This window comes from Micrasema longulum, unplaced genomic scaffold (assembly GCF_059751315.1).
Source record: "Micrasema longulum isolate JH-2025_06_02 unplaced genomic scaffold, ASM5975131v1 h1tg002414l, whole genome shotgun sequence".
NCBI lineage: Eukaryota > Metazoa > Arthropoda > Insecta > Trichoptera > Brachycentridae > Micrasema > Micrasema longulum.
Genome location: NW_028279561.1, coordinates 107,246 through 127,816, shown reverse-complemented (window position 1 = coordinate 127,816; position 20,571 = coordinate 107,246). Strand labels below are relative to the sequence as shown.

Below are 20,571 nucleotides of genomic sequence, written 5' to 3'. Positions count from 1 at the left end.
TAAGTCTTGTCGTAAATAAATTTATTGTGTCATAAATGAAATAGACCATCTATGGAAAATGTTAGAAATAATTTTTCATTAATTAGGTAATCAATTTTTCACTAAAGTAAACGGTTAAGTAAAAAGGAAAGATGTTTTAGTTTTGTTTCGACGAATGAACCACAGATGTCACTAAAACACACAATAATATTTACATTTTCCATTTTTATAGCATCAAGGCTTCGCTTTACGGAAAAATCTTGAACGATTTTTGGAGCAATGTTTATAAAAAAACAGCCCTTTTATTACTATAATTAGGGTTTTTTAAATCTAATGAATACGTGACATTATGAGCAGTAAATAATAAATGTGTATTATAAACATTGAAAAAATGTAGGTTATGTTTATTAAAGAGACTTTCTTGATAATTATTTTGACATTGTATCGTATACTGATATTATTTTGGTTTATCAATGTGTTTTTTTTTCACCTCCAACCTCACTCCTCACTCAATGCGGATTTTATTATCTACGTGAAAAATTAATAGTTTGTTATCAATTGTATGAGGTGTATTATTGCATATTAGTATTGTATTTAGTTGTTTACATATAATTTACTTCCACAGTACCTATATGTAATCTGTATTCAGTATTCGGTCACAGTCGTTAACATCTATCTTCCGACTTACGACCAGTTGAAGAGTGACCAGATCGCTGATTGGTCGTTGCGAGCAGTTCTGCTAGCTGTAATAAATTACAAAGTGTAGAAATGTCGGCCCAAGCCTTTCATCTGGTTGCCGTCCTCCATTTCGTGTATGGAATTTACTACGATTTGAACTTTCTGCAATTTCCAGACAGTTTTCACATGATTGGAACCATCGTCCCCCTGAAAGGCAGATTGAAATTTTTGACGTTTTGGGATATGGTAAGCGGCTTACTTCATGTTTCAATACAGTACCTACCTACATGCATCTGCAAACATTGTTTACCTTGTATAATATTACCTATTATTTTAATTTAAAGTTCAAGTTCAAATCTGGGCACATTAGAATTGCGACATCAAATAATGCGCCCTTATTTTTGACACCATAAACAACGTTTCACATAAATACATATACATACAATCAACTAATTCAGTTTCAATACCGACAAAAATGTGCGGTATACACATAGACTTGTACGTAGGTATTACGTAAAACAACACACCCACACATTTCACCAAGTGTGTTAGTGTAAATCCTGCCCATTAAGTCTAACAAACAACCATTGACCTATTTTTATGATGTTCTGTTCATTCAGCCATACATACATTGTTTTTATTTGTAATATTCAAACCAATTCCCCCTTTTTTTTATTTAATCAATGTAATCTGATGCACCTCAGTTAAAAGTGATTAATTTTCTAATCTAGGAATGGGTCTAGCCGGGTCAAATTTGGGTCTTTGTACCCGGTAGATATTTTAACATTGCTATACATGTTATTGATTTGATACTTGTGTGCATAGGTATCTCTAAACGTTATAGGCACTTCTTAGTTTTATTTTTACGAGTTTTTTATGTAGTGTTTATGTCTATTACTAATAACTGAACAAATGAAAAATACCTCTAATAAGGAAATAAAAGTTCGGCTACAAAACTTCTCACGAAGATGCTGATTTAATCTTTATATGAATATAATACATTAAACATTGGACTAATTATTGGTTCAGTGACTTCTAAAGCATTTTTTTATTTCTTGCAAAGAATATAAATTTATTGTATTTTTTTTGTATGAATCTAGAAACCATTTCATTACATGTCATAAAATTGAAATTAAACCCACTAGCTAAAATGAATAGTTATTATTATATTTTTCTACTACCGAGCAAAGATCTAATCACTATAGCTGATCTTATTTTTTTAAAGTATGTATACTTAGATAATCGTTCAATTTGGTAACATCACGACATAAGTGACGACTTGAGTTATTTGAGTTTGGTGGTCTTTCTATAGTTTATGGCATTAGGTAGGATTACATTGTTCTCGCGTGTTGTGGAGTGGTGTGTTAGGGAGCCATCTGACACGTATCGCTTCTATGGATATCGTATGGGTAGAACTACATCGCTCTCGTGTGTTGTGTTGAGGCGTCCCGACACAGCACACTTGAGTAATATAAAGGTTGGATTACATTGTTCTCATGTGTTGTGGCCTCGCGGTGTAATGGTCAGCGCATTTGCCTACCATGCAAGAGGTCTCGGGTTCGATTCCCGCCATAATTGATATGAACTATTATTAACAAGGGTGTTTCTACTCTAGAATATTTCATAGTTCTAGACTGGTACCTGCAGCGTAAGACTGATCACCTTTCCTTCTTGTGCCTCGACACAGCGCACGAGTGCAATATAATTCTACCCATACTTTGTCCATATGAGTGATACGAGCCAGACGGCTCTCCATCACACCACCCACAACACGCGAGAACAATATTATCCAACTTTTATTTTTTCTGGATCCATTACTACCACAATTGTGTATTAGTAAACGAATTAAAAATAAGTATGCTTAGCGTTTATGTAAACATAAAGAGTTAAATAAATTATATTATTTTAACAATAAAAACATGAATACATTATGTATTCAGTGATAGCGCAGAATGTAACGAAACATGAGTTTTATAGGAATTCATATATTATCATAATCAAATCCTTATCGGGACCTGATGGTACATACGGCACTGCACTGTTAAATCGAATGCAGAGTATCTCGATCATCTGTAACAATAAGGTAAGGTGATTAGTCTTACGCTTCAGGTGCTGGTTCAAGGACAATGAAATATTTCATTGTAAACCACATTAATTATTTTTTTTAAAACATGTCAACCATCCCGGGAATAAAACACGGGATCTCAAGCATGGTAGGCCTAAGCGCGGCAGACGTTTCTCCACTCGATTTCCTTTTTCGGGATTTTACCTGAGAGCAGTCGATCAGCGCTATGATATTTTAAGTTTTAGGGTTTTAAAACTAATCCGCCTGTGATGTCAAAAGTTCTCTTCGGCGAGTTGGCTTCCCGGAAACCGGAATTCTATCACAGAACTTTACCATCGGTTTGTAACGTAGTTCAAAGTAGTAGATTTTTATTAAAATTGTTTTTATTATTTTTTTTCGTACGTTTTTGAGAAATTTCTCTTTGCAAAACATATTTTATATCCAATTTTCCGTAGCACTGAAATTAAACATTTCACTAGGAACTTCATGAATCTTTTACAGAAGTTTCTTAAATGCAGTATGTAGATCTATATGTATGTACTTGTTATTTTTAGAAACACGCAAAAATAACATTTTTTTTACTATTGTTTACATATAGATCTTGCGTTCACATTGATCGTTCTTATTTAGTGCACATTAGTGTCTTTTAGTGAAAAACAAACACTAAAAACACATTTTTGTTGATTTTTTATCATCATCATCCATGTCTGCATCCGATGATGCATAGGGCACTGCATTGGTACACCAAATGCAGCGTATCTCGATCATCAATCGTCAAGGTGATGTGACCAGCCTTACCCTTCAGGTGCCAGTTGAAAAACACGAAGTACTGCAGTGTAAAACGACATTTTATTCAATATTACCTTCTTACATTTACATTTTTTTTTGCACCACAACAGGCCAGGAGGCCTAATTACAGTGGTGAATTACATCACAGAGCACCCAGGCTTGAGAAAAATCACATTTTTAATTTTTGTGTTCTCACCGGGAATCGAACCCGGTACCTTCCGTGCGTGAGTTTAGCGTCTTGACCATTACACCACGGAGGCCGCCTTCCCAGGAATTGCACCCGGGACCTCAAGCATGGTAGGCAAACGCGCCTACCACTGCATTACGAGGTGGACTTTTTCAGAATTTTTACCGGGGAGTATGAATCGAAAGCACTCGTCCAGGATTCCGAATCCAGGATTCTCTGTGTCCGGGCTGATGAAGAATACAGTTAAATATATTTGATGATTTTTTGCTAACTGACGAATTGTATGTATGTCTAATGTAAATGTGGTATATTCAGTTTGTTTTTGGTATTTTTATTAATTTTGTCGAGAATTTTTTTCATTGTAATTAACACTTCAAAGTTTATTATACAAGTTATTGAGATGTTTCGTAAAACAGGTTAAGTAATCTTGCTTTATTCTATTGAACAGTCCAGTTCTCCTTGAATTTTACTGGCTGATACTAAAAATATCACAATGTTGTCCAAGTTTTTTATCCATTTTAATGCTCGATTTTTCCTCATCCAAACTATTTTAGTTATTTTGAAAAAGTGCAAAAACTAACCTTTGCTGGACCAAAACGCATGTTTATGTACGTATTTTTGCATACATAATTCGCCTTAATTACGAATGAACTTTCAACTGCAGTGATTACGACATCGATAAGTATAATGACTTATTTTGAAACTCGCTTTCTATCAATTAATGAGATTAATGAACGGTATCGACCGTCATTAAATTTCAAAGTCACTTACATCCTGGAAGATTGTTTTTCTACTTGTAATGAACCGTATAGAGATCGTTTTAAATGTTTTTTTATTGAGGAAAATGAATTCATAAATCCGAAATATGTAGTTCACACCTTTGTTGGAACGTATTTATTTATTTGACACTTTATATACATGTACAATATATATACATATAAGGGCGGGCATATTGCCGCACTCCCTCAGGTTTCTTTACACGAGGGAGTGCGGATATTATCCACGGCTTTATCCCACTGAGTTCCTCCAGTGTATGCTTGGTTACACAGTTTAAAGACTAGAAGGAATGTGCGGATTATTGCGCGGTATTATTGACAACCCTGAAATTATGCGGAGCATTAGCTTTTATGTTCCGGATAATTACCTTAGACAGCGTCAGCATAGACTGTTTCACATTCCAATATACAGGACCAACCCGCCAATGGTTATGCCTGTTGGAAGGGCTATCTCTATGTGAACAATATCACTTAGGACATTGACATTTTTCACGTCTCTGAGAGAGTTTTTCGTTACACGATTCTCTTACTTTTTAAAAATATTATTCTTTGGATATTATGTATACTAATGTGTTTTTTTTAAATTATACCAAATTATTTTTATTATTTCTATATGTATGAATTAAGATATTCCATTTTGTAATGTACATATATATGAATAAATAAATAAAATTGAAAGGCAATTTCTTCCTACTTACCCAAACCGTTGAGTTTGAGAAAATTATAAATACATGGACATATTGAATTTACAATTTTATACGAAAATTAAAAACAAAGATTAACAAAATAAAAATATTTTAAAAAATTAACACTATACTATGAAGAGAGGAGAGGGGATGGGAAGGAAAGAAGAAGGATAAAGGAACAATTTAAATATTTAGATACCGACATTTTAATCTTGACTTAAATGTAAATAAAGAAGGGGCGTCTCTAACATTAGTGGGTAGATTATTCCACAATCGAGCGGCTACTACTATGAAAGAGGAGGCAAGAAAATTAGAGCGATGACAGGGTATTAAAAGGGTTCTCTCGTTACTAGAACGAAGAGATAGTCCGTATTGTGAAAGAGGTTGGATGAGCTCTCTCAGATAAACAGGCGAAGTGGGATTGTTTAAAATATTGTAAGGAAGTGATAGAATGTGAATGTTTCTTCTATGCCTGATACTATATTTGGTTGCATGTTTTTTTATATATACTTTACATGTTTGTTATTTACTAACTTTATCTCGCGGTTTCACACGCATAGAATTATGGAGAAATTAGTTCATTGATAAGTTTTGTTGTAATGTAATAAAAAATCCCAGTGGAATAATTCATTTTTCCACTAATAACCTCCCGAGGGAGTGTCAATTTTTTTTGGGGATTCATCCCAAAAAAAAGACTTTTTCAAGTAGCTTGTTTTACTTCCAATCTCTCCGGCTATCCTTATGCAAAAAATCACGTGAATCGGTCGTTTCGTTGCGATGTGACGGAAACACAAACAAACACACTTTCCTATTTATAATATTTATGGAAGTATGGATTACAAAATACGTAAGTACATAAGTATAATAATTACCGTATTATGTGAATTTTATTGTTTTTTTTATTAAATTGTGTATGTTAATTTATGTAAATGTATACTATAACACAAAATGGTAATTTTTATTATTAAATGTACTTACAGAGTGCTTCATATAAGTTCCAGAAATAATGTGTAAGACTAATATTTAAAATTTTAGATTAAAAATAATGATAAAAACATCAAACAGTAGGTAACAATATGTTATAAAATTTCTACAGTACAATGTTTAAATAGCTTATGAATGCAGGTAAAGTAGTCGCCAGGTTAACAAATAACATAGAAAATTAGGAAGAATTTTATATTTTTCTATTAGAAGAGGTAATAAAAAAATGAAGAAATGATAATTATAAATACCTTCAATATTTTGTTGAACATTGTATTTGTGGTATTCATTAATTAGTATATAATATTAAAATGTTTAAAATATACACATCATGAAATACACGCTGTATGTTATTTTTTGTTTTCATAAAGTCATAGTTTTTGTATTAATCATTCATTTTTCAGGCGTAATTTATTAAAATTAATTCAGAATATGGTAATTGAAACATTTATCCCATTATTATTTAAAATATTTAATAATGCACCGTGTTTTTTGACAACTTGATTAGAAAAAAGATATGTTTCCAAATGATCAATTAAATATATGTGATATTCCCGTTATTTATAGAGGTAGACTAGAGTGATTTATATAGATCAAATCACAGTTAACAAGACTCAGTGTAACAGATAAAAGTAAATGAGATACCTAGGTACGTTAGTACGGTGATAAGAAAGCATTGATTAAAATGTACATTATAGTATATTAATATAATTATTGTATTAATGTTACGTAATAGGTACAATAATTAGCTGCTTACGTGCTTAAATAGTAAGGTCGTTTTTAGTATTTTGTGACTGAAAAATGTTTTTATTCCTGGCTTCGATACTGGAAACAGAACTCTCCTTTTCATTTTTTTGTATTATTCCTATTCTTGCTTATTGCTATTAGTTGATGAACTATTATTCTCTACTATTGTTACTTTTCGATTAACTTATTTCATTCTTCTTATTTTCTTACTCTTTTTTCCCATCAAAAGTTCCACAGAACACTGCAATGGTTCTTTGTACTTCGATAGCAGTGTATATCGATCAATTTTGTATAAGTTACGTGAAGGCAAAGAAAACCGATAATGTTCTTCAGATGGTAGTCAAGAATAATTACAAATATTGAGTAAAAAAACACATTTCAATTGAATATGTTGGTCAATCTTTTTGGGAACCGAACCCGAGAGACGGGCTCGAGAGTATTTTATCAATTAATTTACTTTGCACTATGATAAATACATTTATTTTCAAAAATATTTACACAGTAATCTTAAAATTAAATTCCTGGAGAATAGTAAGCATATACAACTCCTCAGCAGGTTCTTATATATTGTTTCAATGTTTCATACAACCTACAATAATATATATTTTTTAAACATTACATATATCATATTTTATTTTATCAATAAAAAAATTAAAACTATCCATATAAAAAAACTTTTTTGCATTAGCCATAATTTGAGCATACGTCTCACTCCTGTATTTAACTCACTATTTTTTATATTGTTTGGTAACATGTTACATATTTTAGGCATACTGAATTGCAGTGTTCTTTTGCCATATTTATTATAATATCTAGAAACAGCTAGCCCTTCCATTCTAGTAAACCTGGTGTTATAATCATGTACCGATTTGTGTTTATACTCGTCATGCGTTTAAATTAAAATGTGCTTTATTCTTTTATTTATTTAGGCAACATTACAAATAGGTCAATTATGCCTAGTAAAATACATTGTAACGATTGACAGACATTTTAACAGCGATGGAGACCTCTTTGAGAAGGACAGTGAAAATTTAGACATTTACAGAACTTAAGATCTGTCATTGGGATCACTTTACACCCCGTGTAATATTCGCCATTTTACCTTTGCTTGAGAATCCTCAGTAAAATATCCTAATAAATTTCATACAGTAGTTCTTTACAAAAAAAATACTTGAACAACAATCCTTATTTTTTACACTTTTCTATCTGTTGATTGGATTCCGCCAATAGGAGCAGTAATTACCCGCTCTCCTTAGCGTAGTTTTTGGGCAATAGCTGAGGGAAAACCGTAGGAAAAGGGGGCTCTCTATCGTTTTATATTTTGATTAAATCCTTTAGGACCTTCTATAAAGTAAAATCTAGTACCTATACACATCTACATAAAGGTACAAGATTTTTGGAATTAGGATGACCTTACTAAAAAATGTTGAATACAAAATTAGAACGAAACTTTTTTTAGTTGGATTGGGGAATGACATTGTTTTTGTACTGATTACTAAAATTAGAATATAATTTTGTATGTTGATAAGAAATCGACACATCAATCAACAGATAAAAGCTGTCAGTCCAAATCTGCTCAACTGTTTTACCTCCCCAAACCTTTAATTCTGTTCAGCAGACCCGTAAATTCTAATTTCAGTCGGTATTACCTTTTTTTGTTAACAATGTAGTTTATACGCGCTTCGTTCAGCGGAATAATATTATTACTGATACATCTCTCACTAAATCAATTAAATATAGCATTTTAACAGTATAAACCTGTCACTGAAATCAGAAAAAAATAAATGATTAACTCTTTTGTGGCTATAATGTAACACGAGTCTATATAGGATACAAGACTTGATATATCTCTCTTATTTATTTAAATGATGAAATCGTATTTTTTGTAATCTTCAAATGGACATTTTCACGTCGGATTTAAAAAATTAAATTTGTGTAAATATGCTGGATTTTCATACAAAAAATATTTATCCGTAGCGAAGAATAATTATACGAATGAAGGTGATGGTCAATACCACAATAAATCTGTTTAACTATATCAAAAGAGCACGAGCATATAACTGATAACAAAAATATGTTTTTTGTACGTAGATGAATCAACAATACCTCAAGCGACGCAACGCCATCCGACTCCAATGTTTATCTCAAACTAAATTTTCAAAGACTAAGTTTGTGTTCGACTGAAAACAATTATTCACTCGATTTTCTCCATAAAAATTGGTATGAAATTCTCGCACGGCAAAATCAATGAAAATTAAAGTAAATGAACAAGTACCCAATTTTTATGTTTATTTTTTATTTTTTTAAGAAAAAAAGGAAAAAAAAGTTTACATCCTTGTAAGATTGTGCCAATGGTAAGGCATTTTTTTACAGTTTTTGCCCATATATAGGAATGATTATTTGTGTTCACGTCATATCAACACCGGAAAGGAAAAAGTTACCAAGTGACGTGAAGCAATTTTAGAGAGAAGCCAATTAAAGCCTTTTTTTTAAATAAATAAAAATATGCATTCGTATTATTTTAATGTAATTCCTACATAATTTAATTTAAAAAAAAACGAAATTCTTTATAGATTAAAAATAAACTTTGATTGGCTCTTCCACAATTATTTGTGGAAGAGCCAATCAATTGATAACAATATTATTACAAAGATCGATTTAGTGGGCTCTTCTGTAAAGTTGCTGCATATCGCTTATCACTTATCGCTCGGTAACTTTTTCCTTTCCAGGGTCGATAAATAAATAATAGTTTATTTATCCTTTGCTTTTACTTGGCGTACTTATTTTTAATAATTTAGTATTAGACAAGAACATGTTTGCAAGAGTATCCTTTTTCGCATCCTTAAGTTATGTTTTATTACAGAACATACGTTAGTCTATGACGACGTAGCATTTTCCCGAGAGAGGGATGTTTCAGAATGAAAAGTAGCCTATGACACTTCTCAGCTCTCCGGCTATTCTTATGGAAAAAATCGAGTGGATCGGTCGCTCCGTTACAACGTGAAAGAAAAGAAAAACGAATAGACGAACACACTTTCACATTTATAATATTAGTACCTTTGTTTACTAAAATTGTAAATGCTAGATCAATAGATTATGTTTTTTTTGTTTTTATCGTGTAATGTATAATATTATGGTATTTGTAAATGTCCACTGGGCGTATAAAAAACAATTTAAATCGCATTATTTTGAAACTTATCTTGTTGTATGCTGAGGGATTACGGAAAAACGTATATATTTATATGAAAAATACCGGTTTGGCATCTTTATTTCTCAAAGACCTCGATTTTAGGCCGCTTATGTTACGTTGTGCACGATGTATGTCAGTATTCAGAATGTTGCTGTCATATAGAGTTATCTCTCCTTTTGTGAAACGTCTAGGTTCCTAGGTTATTTAAGTGTACTTATAACGAAACCTATACCAAAGTTATTTTATCTAAAACTGAAATATAATCGATTGTTATCGAAAGATAATATACCTGGTAATTTTATTTATTAAACTAATTCTAAAGTTGATAGATTACTTTTGTTAAAAACATATTCACAATCTGTCGAAGACGAAAAAAGATTTTTTTTTTTTTGAATTTTCGTATTTTTACATTCGGATAGAAATTATAAATATTTCATTAAAATATTTGTTTGTGCATCAATTCACAATGAATTAAATAATTACGTGTTATATTGAGTATTATAATTTTGTTATAATATACGATAAATTAAATACTTAAAGATTATTTTTTAAGTCCTCAATAGAACATCATACACGAAATAAAGTTGAAGTATTCTTTCTCTTCATCACGTAATTCAAAAATATTTTTTTAATTTCTTCTCTGTTTTCATAAAGAAAATGTACATACCTCGGCCAATTTTAATTTTTAAATTTTATTTTTAAGTATTTTTCTTCTAGTTCCTACGTAACAAAATGTCAAAACGACCTAACAACACTTGTTTTTAAAGTATTGTTGGTACCCACGCTAAAATATTTTTTTAACGTTATTATGATGCTTAATTCGTTAATGTATAAAATAAAATATGGATAATTTGTATAAATATATATAATGTTGTACGTGTTTATGTATGTGCAAGTGTGTATATGTGTATATATGTGCATGTATATGTACATGTATCTTTATATGAATGTGAATTACTTAATGAATATTTAGGGGAATGCATTACAAGTGCATGCATTACTCAACACGGATTTTCTATCGAGCCGGGATATAAGTCGTTCCTGTTTGTGTCACTATAAGCTGTATCATTATATTTATTATATTAATATACTGTTTTGTGATTAAATATTTTTTTTTTTTAAAGAAAACGGATGCATATTTTATAAAAATTGCTTTAAAAAAATATGTATATCGACGTTAGAAAGGAAAATATTACTAAGCTACATGTAGCAACTTTACGGAAGAGCCGATTATTATTTTTTTAACTAATGAAAAAATCTCGTATCAAGACTGGAGGGAAGAAACACGCTTAGTCAGTTTATTTATGAATTTAATTAACTTAATAATTTAAAAAACTTAATTAACTTTAGCGGTCATCCTCAAAGTGGTCAAAACGTTTTGGATCGATATGCTTGGACATTTTATTTTTAGTGAGATTACATAGTGTGACTACGACATTTATTACGGTAAAATATTGAACGAACTAGCCGTTAGCCATTCTGGACCTGGACACTGTTGCTAAGTTCACTGTCAAATCAAACGATTCTGATATAATTGATATAAATGAATAACATAACTCCATTAAAAGAATTTCTTATTACGTACGTACGATGCTTCGCGAGTTGTAGTCTTAAATAATATCACATCGAAGCGCAGTTAATTTTGACGAACAAGTTTTTAATATATTTGTACTAGTAATATATTCAGTAGCTATTCGTATATTAGTTTGAAATCGAAGTCAGTCAGCGATGAAGTCTAAAGTACATCGCATGTGGATAAAGAGTTGGATGTTACGGTCACGTTACTAGCTGATTTTTACAAAAAAATTAAGCAGTTAGCCTTCTCGTATTAAGTGGATAATAGTAGGCACCCAGTACCTACCCAGTGCCTACTTTGTTGTCTTGTTCGTGAGAGTCTTGACAGCGTCAGAACGCTGTCAAGAAAATATTCCAATCTCGTGTTATTTCTCGAGAAGACATATCAGCCTTTATACTACAACCGTGTCTAGCGGGACTGTTTGTGTAACTTACCAGAAAAACTCAAAATGAAGTTGCTTTTAGTGCACGCTGGACTCACCGTGTACTATTATTTATATTTTATATATGTCACGAAAGTATTTGTTCCACCACCGACATTGAACATTGTCCACGATAATACGATTGACGCTATGATCTTGGGTGGAGGCAAATACTTAACCACTTGGAACTTGGTAAGAAAAACTTGTTTAAAAATATTTTACATGTAATATCAAAAATGCTCCACAAAATTGGTGCTTTAAACATTGAAAATCATTTACATTTTACTATTAGATTTATCTATTCGATTTGTCGGCCTCGTAGCGTAGTGGTCAGTGCATTTGCCTGCCATACAAGAGGTCTCGGGTTCGATTCCCGACAAGGTTGACAATAAATGCTTACTAAAAATGGTGTATTTACACTAAGAGTATTTCATAGTCCCCGAACTGGCACCTGAGACGTAAGACTGATCATCTTACCTTAACGTAACAAAAATGACGATTTGTATAACAATGCAGTGCCCTGTGCACCATTGGGTGCGAACAGAGAATGATGATGATAATGTTGACTCGATTTATCTAAAAAGTTAAAATACAAAAGAACCGGAATAAACTTTTTACTCTTTTTGTAAAATGGAAGAATCACTGATTCTACAATTTTGCCTATATATTGTGTCATCAGTTCAAAGTTACCGCAGTGCAAATAAACCAATTCTTAGTAATTTTTCATTCAATTCTTTGATGGGTTGATTATTTATTAAAAACCGATAGACATTCTCATTCTCAAAAACTCATTTCACGAATTAAAAGTGATATCATTACAGCTTCTGATTTATTGTGCTTGATTGAATTATATTTATTTTCCTTAAAATAGTAAATTACTTATTTATTTAAGTTATTTACTATTCTAGGGTCATTTATAAGAATCTCATCCATTAGCTTTAAAATCATTTAAAAGTTGATCAAAATAGATACCAAGCAAAATATTTTCACATAAGCTAAATTTAAACACATAACAACAGAGATGGATAACATTTTGGAGAATGGAATATGGAAGTCTAGGCATTTACAGGATTTATGAAATGTCATTGGCTGGTTTAATACAGTGTAATAATCACCATTGAATTGTTTGAACACAAAATATTTTCTTGCGATTAATCAGATCCATTTCAATTTCGAGGCATTCTCAAATAGTCGTAAATAACCAATAGCAACTATGCTAACTACTAACGAATAGTAAACAGGAATCAAGTTGTAGTGAGTAAATCTAGGAGCTATCTGGTAGTAAGCTACATTATCAATAATATTATCATTTATGCATTTTATAACTATTTAATCACAACCCCGTAAAACCTGGAAAACGGTTCCCCTTAACACTTTGAGCACCGGCCGAATACCCATAGAATTTACCCTGTGCCCGGTCCATTTTTGTGAAATTTCATGCTTTGTGCTGGGTTTCTTAAAAGTGTCATAATTATAAAAATACTGGGTTAAATCAATTCAAAATTCTCATATTTATTTGAAACAATTAAATAAGTCATTTTTGTATGACAGTCTTGCCAACATTGGCCTTTGCCACATTGCGCATTGCAATGTTCGCACATATACAAGGCCTCACTCCTTTTTTTGTGCTTTGTATCCCGGAGCCATGTAAACACGTGATTATAATAATCATGCGTTGTGTACCGGTCCCGTGTTTTCACGTGGCTTACCAGCAGCGAAAAAGTACTAATAAAAATCACTGGTGTCAGTAAAATGCACTTTTTTAGACAGCTGGTAAACCAAGTGAAAACACGGGACCGGGACACAACGTATGGTTATATAATCACGTGATTACACGGCTCCGGGATACAAAGTGTTAATAGGGAAATATCACATATTACGAAAACCGATAAAAATATATGAAATGGATTAAGAAAAATTAATTGTATTTTCGAAATCAATATAAATATTCTCAAGAAATATTTCATTCATAACTTTAAAAAATAAATTATAAAAAAATATGTCCCTAGAAAAACGCACCATGTTTGGCATTGATAATTGTGACGACAAAATTCGTGACGATGTTCAATAAAAAATTTAACGGTTTCAAACAAGGTTTAAAATTAACATGAATCGTGGCGTATTAGAGGCGTGGCCAATGCAATGACCGTTTTCGCGGGAATTTCAAATCATAAATTTAAAAAAAAAATTATGGTACTAATAAGTAGTAGTTTTGTCGGCCTCGTGGCGTAATGGTCAGCGCGTTAGCCTGCCACGCAAGAGGTCTCGAGTTCGATTCCCGACATGGTTAGTATGAAATATTTATTTTAAAGGGTGTTTTCACACTAGAATATTTCATAGTCCCTGGACTGGTACCTGAAGCGTAAGATTGATCATCTTACCTTCATGTAACAAAAATGATCAAGATACTCTGCGATAGGTGTACCAATGCAGTGCCCTATGCACCATTAGGTGATGGAATGTATGCACGGATAGGGAAGGATGATGATAATTAATGTTTAAGAAAAAAAAATTAAAACAGTTTAATTAGTAAAACTGTGTTCATCGATGAAGAGTGTAAGAACGGTTTTAAAGATAAATCTATTTCATCAATGCGTTAGTGGATTGATGGATGCAGAAAATGAGGAGGATCGAAAAATACATGGCATGATCATAAAAAAGTCATACCATCTCGGTCTTTCTCGTTTTCTGGATCCGTCAACATTCGCCTCGTGAATCCTTTTAGCCATTATTTCGCTGGCCAATCCCGCCAATCGCTCTACGTGTCCAGAGTCCAGAGTCCAAGCCAACACAACTTTGTTGGTTAGGTCAATAATGCTTGTTCTCAGCCTTACATATTATAGCACGGATCTCGACATTGCTCTCCTATCGAACAAAGTTTTACCACGCGTTCGCCCATGAGATCGCATTTCCACTATAGTTTAATTTATTTTCTAATTATTAAATGCATCAAGGAATAAGGACCTAAGTTCATCCACATACATTTATCAAGTTAAAATAAATTACTATTAAATAATTCATAGATTTATTGAATTAACAAAAAAAGTGTGAATGAACTAAGTACTTACCTACATAATGAAATTATGATAATAAGTTTTTTGCCATTATAGATATACCATAATTTATTAGATATTTAATCCGATTAGTCACTAGTTTGTAAAGGTTGTTATTTATTGGGAATTACAAAAAATACAGAAAAAAACTGTTTTTTCTATTCTAGCGTGTAATAATAAATTATTTAATAAACATAATTTGGGTACCTACTACAAACAATAGTTCAGTCTATTAAATGTAATATTTTTTTTTAATGACTTTTGTTAATGTTATTTGATTTGTTAATGTTATTAGGTATGTTAGAATTTTAGAATAATATGTAGAATGATAAGTAGGATAATCTCTATATTATGGACAGGATGTGTTATTTTTGTGGAGTTTATGGGATTTGATAATGAATATAAAATCAATAAAATTCTATTGCATAATACCGATATTATTTGTCATTAAATACATCCACTGAACAATCAGAATCAGGTCATCGCATTTGCCTACCATGCAAGATGTCTCGGGTTCGATTCCCGATATGGTTGACATGAAATATTGATTTAACAAGGTGTTTTTATACTATAATATTTCATGGACCCTAGACGGGCATCTGAAACGTAAGGCTGATCATCTTACCTTCATGTAACAAAAATGATCAACATACGCTGCGATTTGTGTACCAACGCATTGTCTTATAGTGTCCATTAGGTGCGGAAAGGGAATGATGATGATGATGTACGTACCTACTTACTGGGGCTATGATAGTCCTCCGAAGGTTATTGATCTTTGTAATCCAATTACTGAATAGTGTTCGCTTTTGAATAAAGGCATAATAATGACGTTTCTGTTGTCTAGCTCTCATTCTGTAAAAACAGTAGTCGCTCTAAAGTTGTATTTAATAAATAATCATTCTCCATTTAGTGGCGTAAGCGACGTTATCACTTTTTTTATTCGTACGTTTTTAATTGATGTAGTATAAAGCCGTGTGTTGAGAAATTAACGAATTATGTATTTTTTTGGGTGGTTTTATGTTATTGCAATCTTGCAATATTATTTAAGTCTTATTTATGAGATGATATTTATGAATAAAATACCAGAATACATTCAGAGTAGTATTACACGTGCGCCTGGAGGACGATCAAAATTTTTAACCTATTGGAATTTGGTATGAAAACGTTAACCTTAACCTTACCTAACCCAGCATAACCTAACCTAGCATAACCTAACCTATTGGAATTTGGTATAAAAATGTTCATTTGAAAAATATATAACTGTGTATATATGTAGGTACCTTAATTTTTATCATAATGGTATTTTTTGTCATTATATATACCCACTTAGCCCATTTTCAAATTGAAATTAATTATGTTTTGATAAGATTTATTTTAAACTCGTTAATAAGCTTTATTTTGATAAACCGTGGTTTTAATTAGATACCAGATTCAAAAGTTATGAATTTTTTTAGAGACCCATCTAAAATTATTTGCAAAAACACACATTATTATTTGAAAAATATTAATTTGTTGATGTGCGTGCAGTATGTATTATACAAGTAAAAACCACTCTTAACTACCCCTTTATAAAAAAATGTTAATAAGCATACGTTACCTACTACCATTATAAAAATATGTACTTACCTACTTAAAACAAATAGATCAACCAATAACTTATAACAAATAAAAAGTAAATTTTATAGAATAAAAGGATTGTTATCCAGTTAAAATATATTTTTTATCTAAACGAACCTTCTCAAAAGTCGTGCGAAAAAAAATCCTTGTTAAATTTGCACAGATTGCAAATAGACAAAAACAGTGCTGCAACATTTGAATTATAAAGTTTAGTAAATATTTTTGTCTTTGCTCAACGCTTGTCATTATTTCATTATTTGTCATCTTACCTTGTCAAACAATTCGATCAGTTTCAGTTTGTTTCTCTCAATAAATGTGTTTTTTTGCGGCTTGACAGAAAATAATAATCGCGGCTGTTTAATATTTCTTAGAAATGCGTAAAGATAAATCGCTGAATGTGAATTCTTACGAAATGGCTGTTTTCAAAGCAATGAGAACTATAATGCATCTTATAGCTGCGGTGCATTTTGGTTACAGTTGTTATTTCGACTGGAATTTTGTGAAAATACCCGTTGAAGTCAATCCATACGGTGTTGCTTTCGGCAACAAATTGAAGTATTTAACATTTTGGGATGCGGTATGATAACTAATGACTTGATTACTGAATTTAACTTGCACTTAATAAGCATAATCTTTTTAAAAACATTATAAATAAGTGGCCACCTCCGCGGTGTAGTGGTTAAGACGCTTGATTCGTGCACGGGAGATTCCGATTCCGGGTTCGATTCCCGGTGAGAAAACTAAACATAATTTCCCTCTAGCCTGGGTGTTCTCATGTTACAATTTTGACACTTGGTACCTATAATGTTGTTCATTAAGAATATTTTTTTGTTTCAGTTATTGCAGACCCTCTACTTCACGATCGCTCTACTTAACGACGTCATCGGATCTAATGAGAATGTTCCGACAAAGGTTCCGGTTATCCGTCGGATCAAAGACTTTATCTTCTGCTCGTTGGCATTTCCGACCGCTATGTATGTGGGTGTTTCGTTTTGGAGCCTGATGGCTGTCGACAGAGAATTGGTATTCCCTAAAGTATTGGATGAGTTTTTCCCGACATGGCTTAATCACGTAATGCACACCAATATAATGGTATTCATTCTCCTGGAAATGTTTTTAACCTTCCGTCAGTATCCTTCGGTGAAGCGAGGTATTTCTACTTTAACTGTATTTTTGGTGATTTATCTCATTTGGGTCCACGTAATATACTATTACTCCGGGTTTTGGGTGTATCCGGTACTGCAAGTACTAAACTGGCCTATGAAGATAGTTTTCTACCTCGGAAGCCTCGCGTTCGGCTACGTTCTCTACTTTGTAGGAGAGTTTCTCAACAATAAAGTGTGGGCGAAGCAAATATCCCAGCTGAAGAGGAGCGGAAAGAAGAAGGCTAATTAATCGGGAGTGAAATTACTCCATTAGACTGTTGTACAATTTTATATTGTGTTTTGTATTTTTGTTACTATCTATAATTGTTCGTACAACATGTAATGTAGACAATGTACCTAGCGATCGTTTAAATCAATTGAATATAATATATTTATATTTTAAAATAGCTGGAACATTTTATCAATGTGATGTTTAAAAATATACCAATATTTTGACTACACCGATAACTGTTCTTGACCACTAAGTCAAACTTAAGCATAAATTTTCATTCAATTATATAATATTAGTCACTGAAATGCTATTCACTATTATAACTTAATTTATTGAAATTACCAATCAATTCATTTGGCCACCATTAAAATGGTAAATTGTGTTAAGTTTTTTTTAAATATTTTTTGTATGTACATATTTCAATTACGTTTTAAATAAATATAATATGATTTAACAAAATACAGATCATGTATGTTTTATTTGATAAACTAAATTATTATAAAGTAGGTAATCTATTTTACTTCAATTGACAATTTAAGTTGTAGTGTATTTTACATTTTTATTATTATTTATTTGTTCTTTCCTTTTATTATTTTATGCACCAAAAACCCCTTATGGATTATTTGTAAAATGTACTTATTTTATTGTATTTAGAAAACTTCTTTGTGCATAGAACAAATTCCATTCCATTGTATTTATCATATATCTATAGTTTTTAATTGTGTTAAAATGATTCAGTGCATCATTTTAACTATATTACTTTTGTTCTCTCGGAATATTAGTAAAAACAGAAGCATATAAGAAACATTTTATTGCATTTATGTTAAACAATTCAGAATGTGTTGTCTTATCTTAATATTGTAATTTTTACACATAAAGCAATAAAATATTTCATCTCAATTGGTCTGTATGTATGTTTATAGCATGTAATTAAGAAAAAATACCCAATGCATAGTACAATTCTGTTACTAAGATAATAACTGTTGTAAATATTACAAAAAACTCATGTCATGTATTTATTTATCCACAAAATCCAGTAAAAAAATAATTACATTTTAATGGTAAAATATTTATTTACCATAAATGAATAATAAAATTCCTATCAGATAGCCAATGCTAAAATCTCTTAAATTTTGTACTGCTTTGTGATTCATAGTAAGAGTAGTGGGTAGTTTCTCTTTCTAGGTTTTGTGATTTTTAAAATTATATTTCTTTTATAATAAACCTGTACAACCTACTCGGAATGTTGAATAATAACTTGTTTAAAATTGAGTTTTTTTATATTACCTTAAACATCTCTTACTCTTTTCCTTTATTTGCACATAGCAGAGCAAAGGGTAATTGGTAGCACGTCCGTCTGATGCCAAAATGAAGCAACGCTCTGCCTTAATACGGCTCAAAATATTCTACTCGCTGAGATCTCTATCACGTGGTATTTAAGATTATTTTTTATAAAGCTTCCCAGCCAATTTGCAACTTGGTTTAACTTAACACATTGTCGTCGGGACACGGCATTTGCCGTTTTTCGCGGACTGTCGGTCAACCGCGGGACACGGCAAATGCCGTTTTTGTCGACTGTCGGTTGTTGGCGGGAAACAGCATTAAACGGGTTTGTTATCAGCGTGAAATAAAACGCCTTGAAGGGTGATTTGCTACCTGGGGTGCTAGGCGACAGTCTGTCGACGTTATTTGAGATGCCTTGTCCGGATTGGCTAGTGTGCCACTTGTAAAGGCGTCGCCAGAAATCTAGAGTTTTATGCGATCTCAATCTCCAGTTTAGTTTGAGTCATTTCACGTATTGGACTATTTTTCATACCGCTCGCACTGTTTTGTTTACTGTTTGGTATTTTCTTATTTGAATATATTAGCATTGTATAGGACGTTACCCCTACAAAAATGTCTTTACAAGCCAATGATAGTGACGATGAAGTGTATGCCGACAATTTATCTAATTGTTCATGGAATGATGACATTGAAGAGTTGTCAGACAAAGAACCGAGTGATGATGAACAAATACCAAGACCTAGAACGTTTCACCGTCGCACTATTGAAAGTGATTCTGATTCGGAGACGAGCTCAGATGAGGATGTGGACGAGTGGTCATCGTTTGATAATCCTCCAGTTCTGGAATCGTTTTTAGGCCGCCGCGGTTTGAATTGAAATGTCCATTGTCCTCAAACTGTAAGTGATGCGATAGATTTATTTATCGGTGATGATTTGTTTGAATATTTTATAAACGAATCTAATAGATATTACCACCAAAACTCACATAATTACAAATTATATAAAAAATCGGGAAAGTGGAAAAATATTACTTTGAAAGAAATGAAAAAGTTTTTGGGGCTGATTATTTTGATGGGACAAGTTCGAAAGGATATAAGGGACGAGTACTGGTCTACTGAACCAACAACCGAAACTCCTTATTTTGCTAAAACGATGTCCAGAGACC

At 31.9% G+C, this 20,571-nt stretch overlaps 1 protein-coding gene across 3 annotated transcripts; it reads left to right on the top strand.

The window, feature by feature from the left end:
- Nucleotides 1-641: 641 nt before the first annotated feature.
- LOC148272257 (androgen-induced gene 1 protein-like) lies at nucleotides 642-19,394 on the top strand. 3 transcript variants are annotated; one of them, XM_088240294.1, is made up of 2 exons: nucleotides 642-903; nucleotides 17,583-19,394. In XM_088240294.1, exons 1-2 carry the CDS (start codon nucleotides 748-750, stop codon nucleotides 18,138-18,140), a joined length of 714 nt encoding a protein of 237 aa, XP_088096420.1. In that variant the 5' UTR covers nucleotides 642-747; the 3' UTR covers nucleotides 18,141-19,394. The 3 variants fall into 3 exon arrangements, with proteins under 3 accessions (XP_088096420.1, XP_088096419.1, XP_088096418.1); XM_088240293.1 differs by lacking the exon at nucleotides 642-903 and adding an exon at nucleotides 12,040-12,267; XM_088240292.1 differs by lacking the exon at nucleotides 642-903 and adding an exon at nucleotides 17,000-17,322.
- Nucleotides 19,395-20,571: the final 1,177 nt, after the last annotated feature.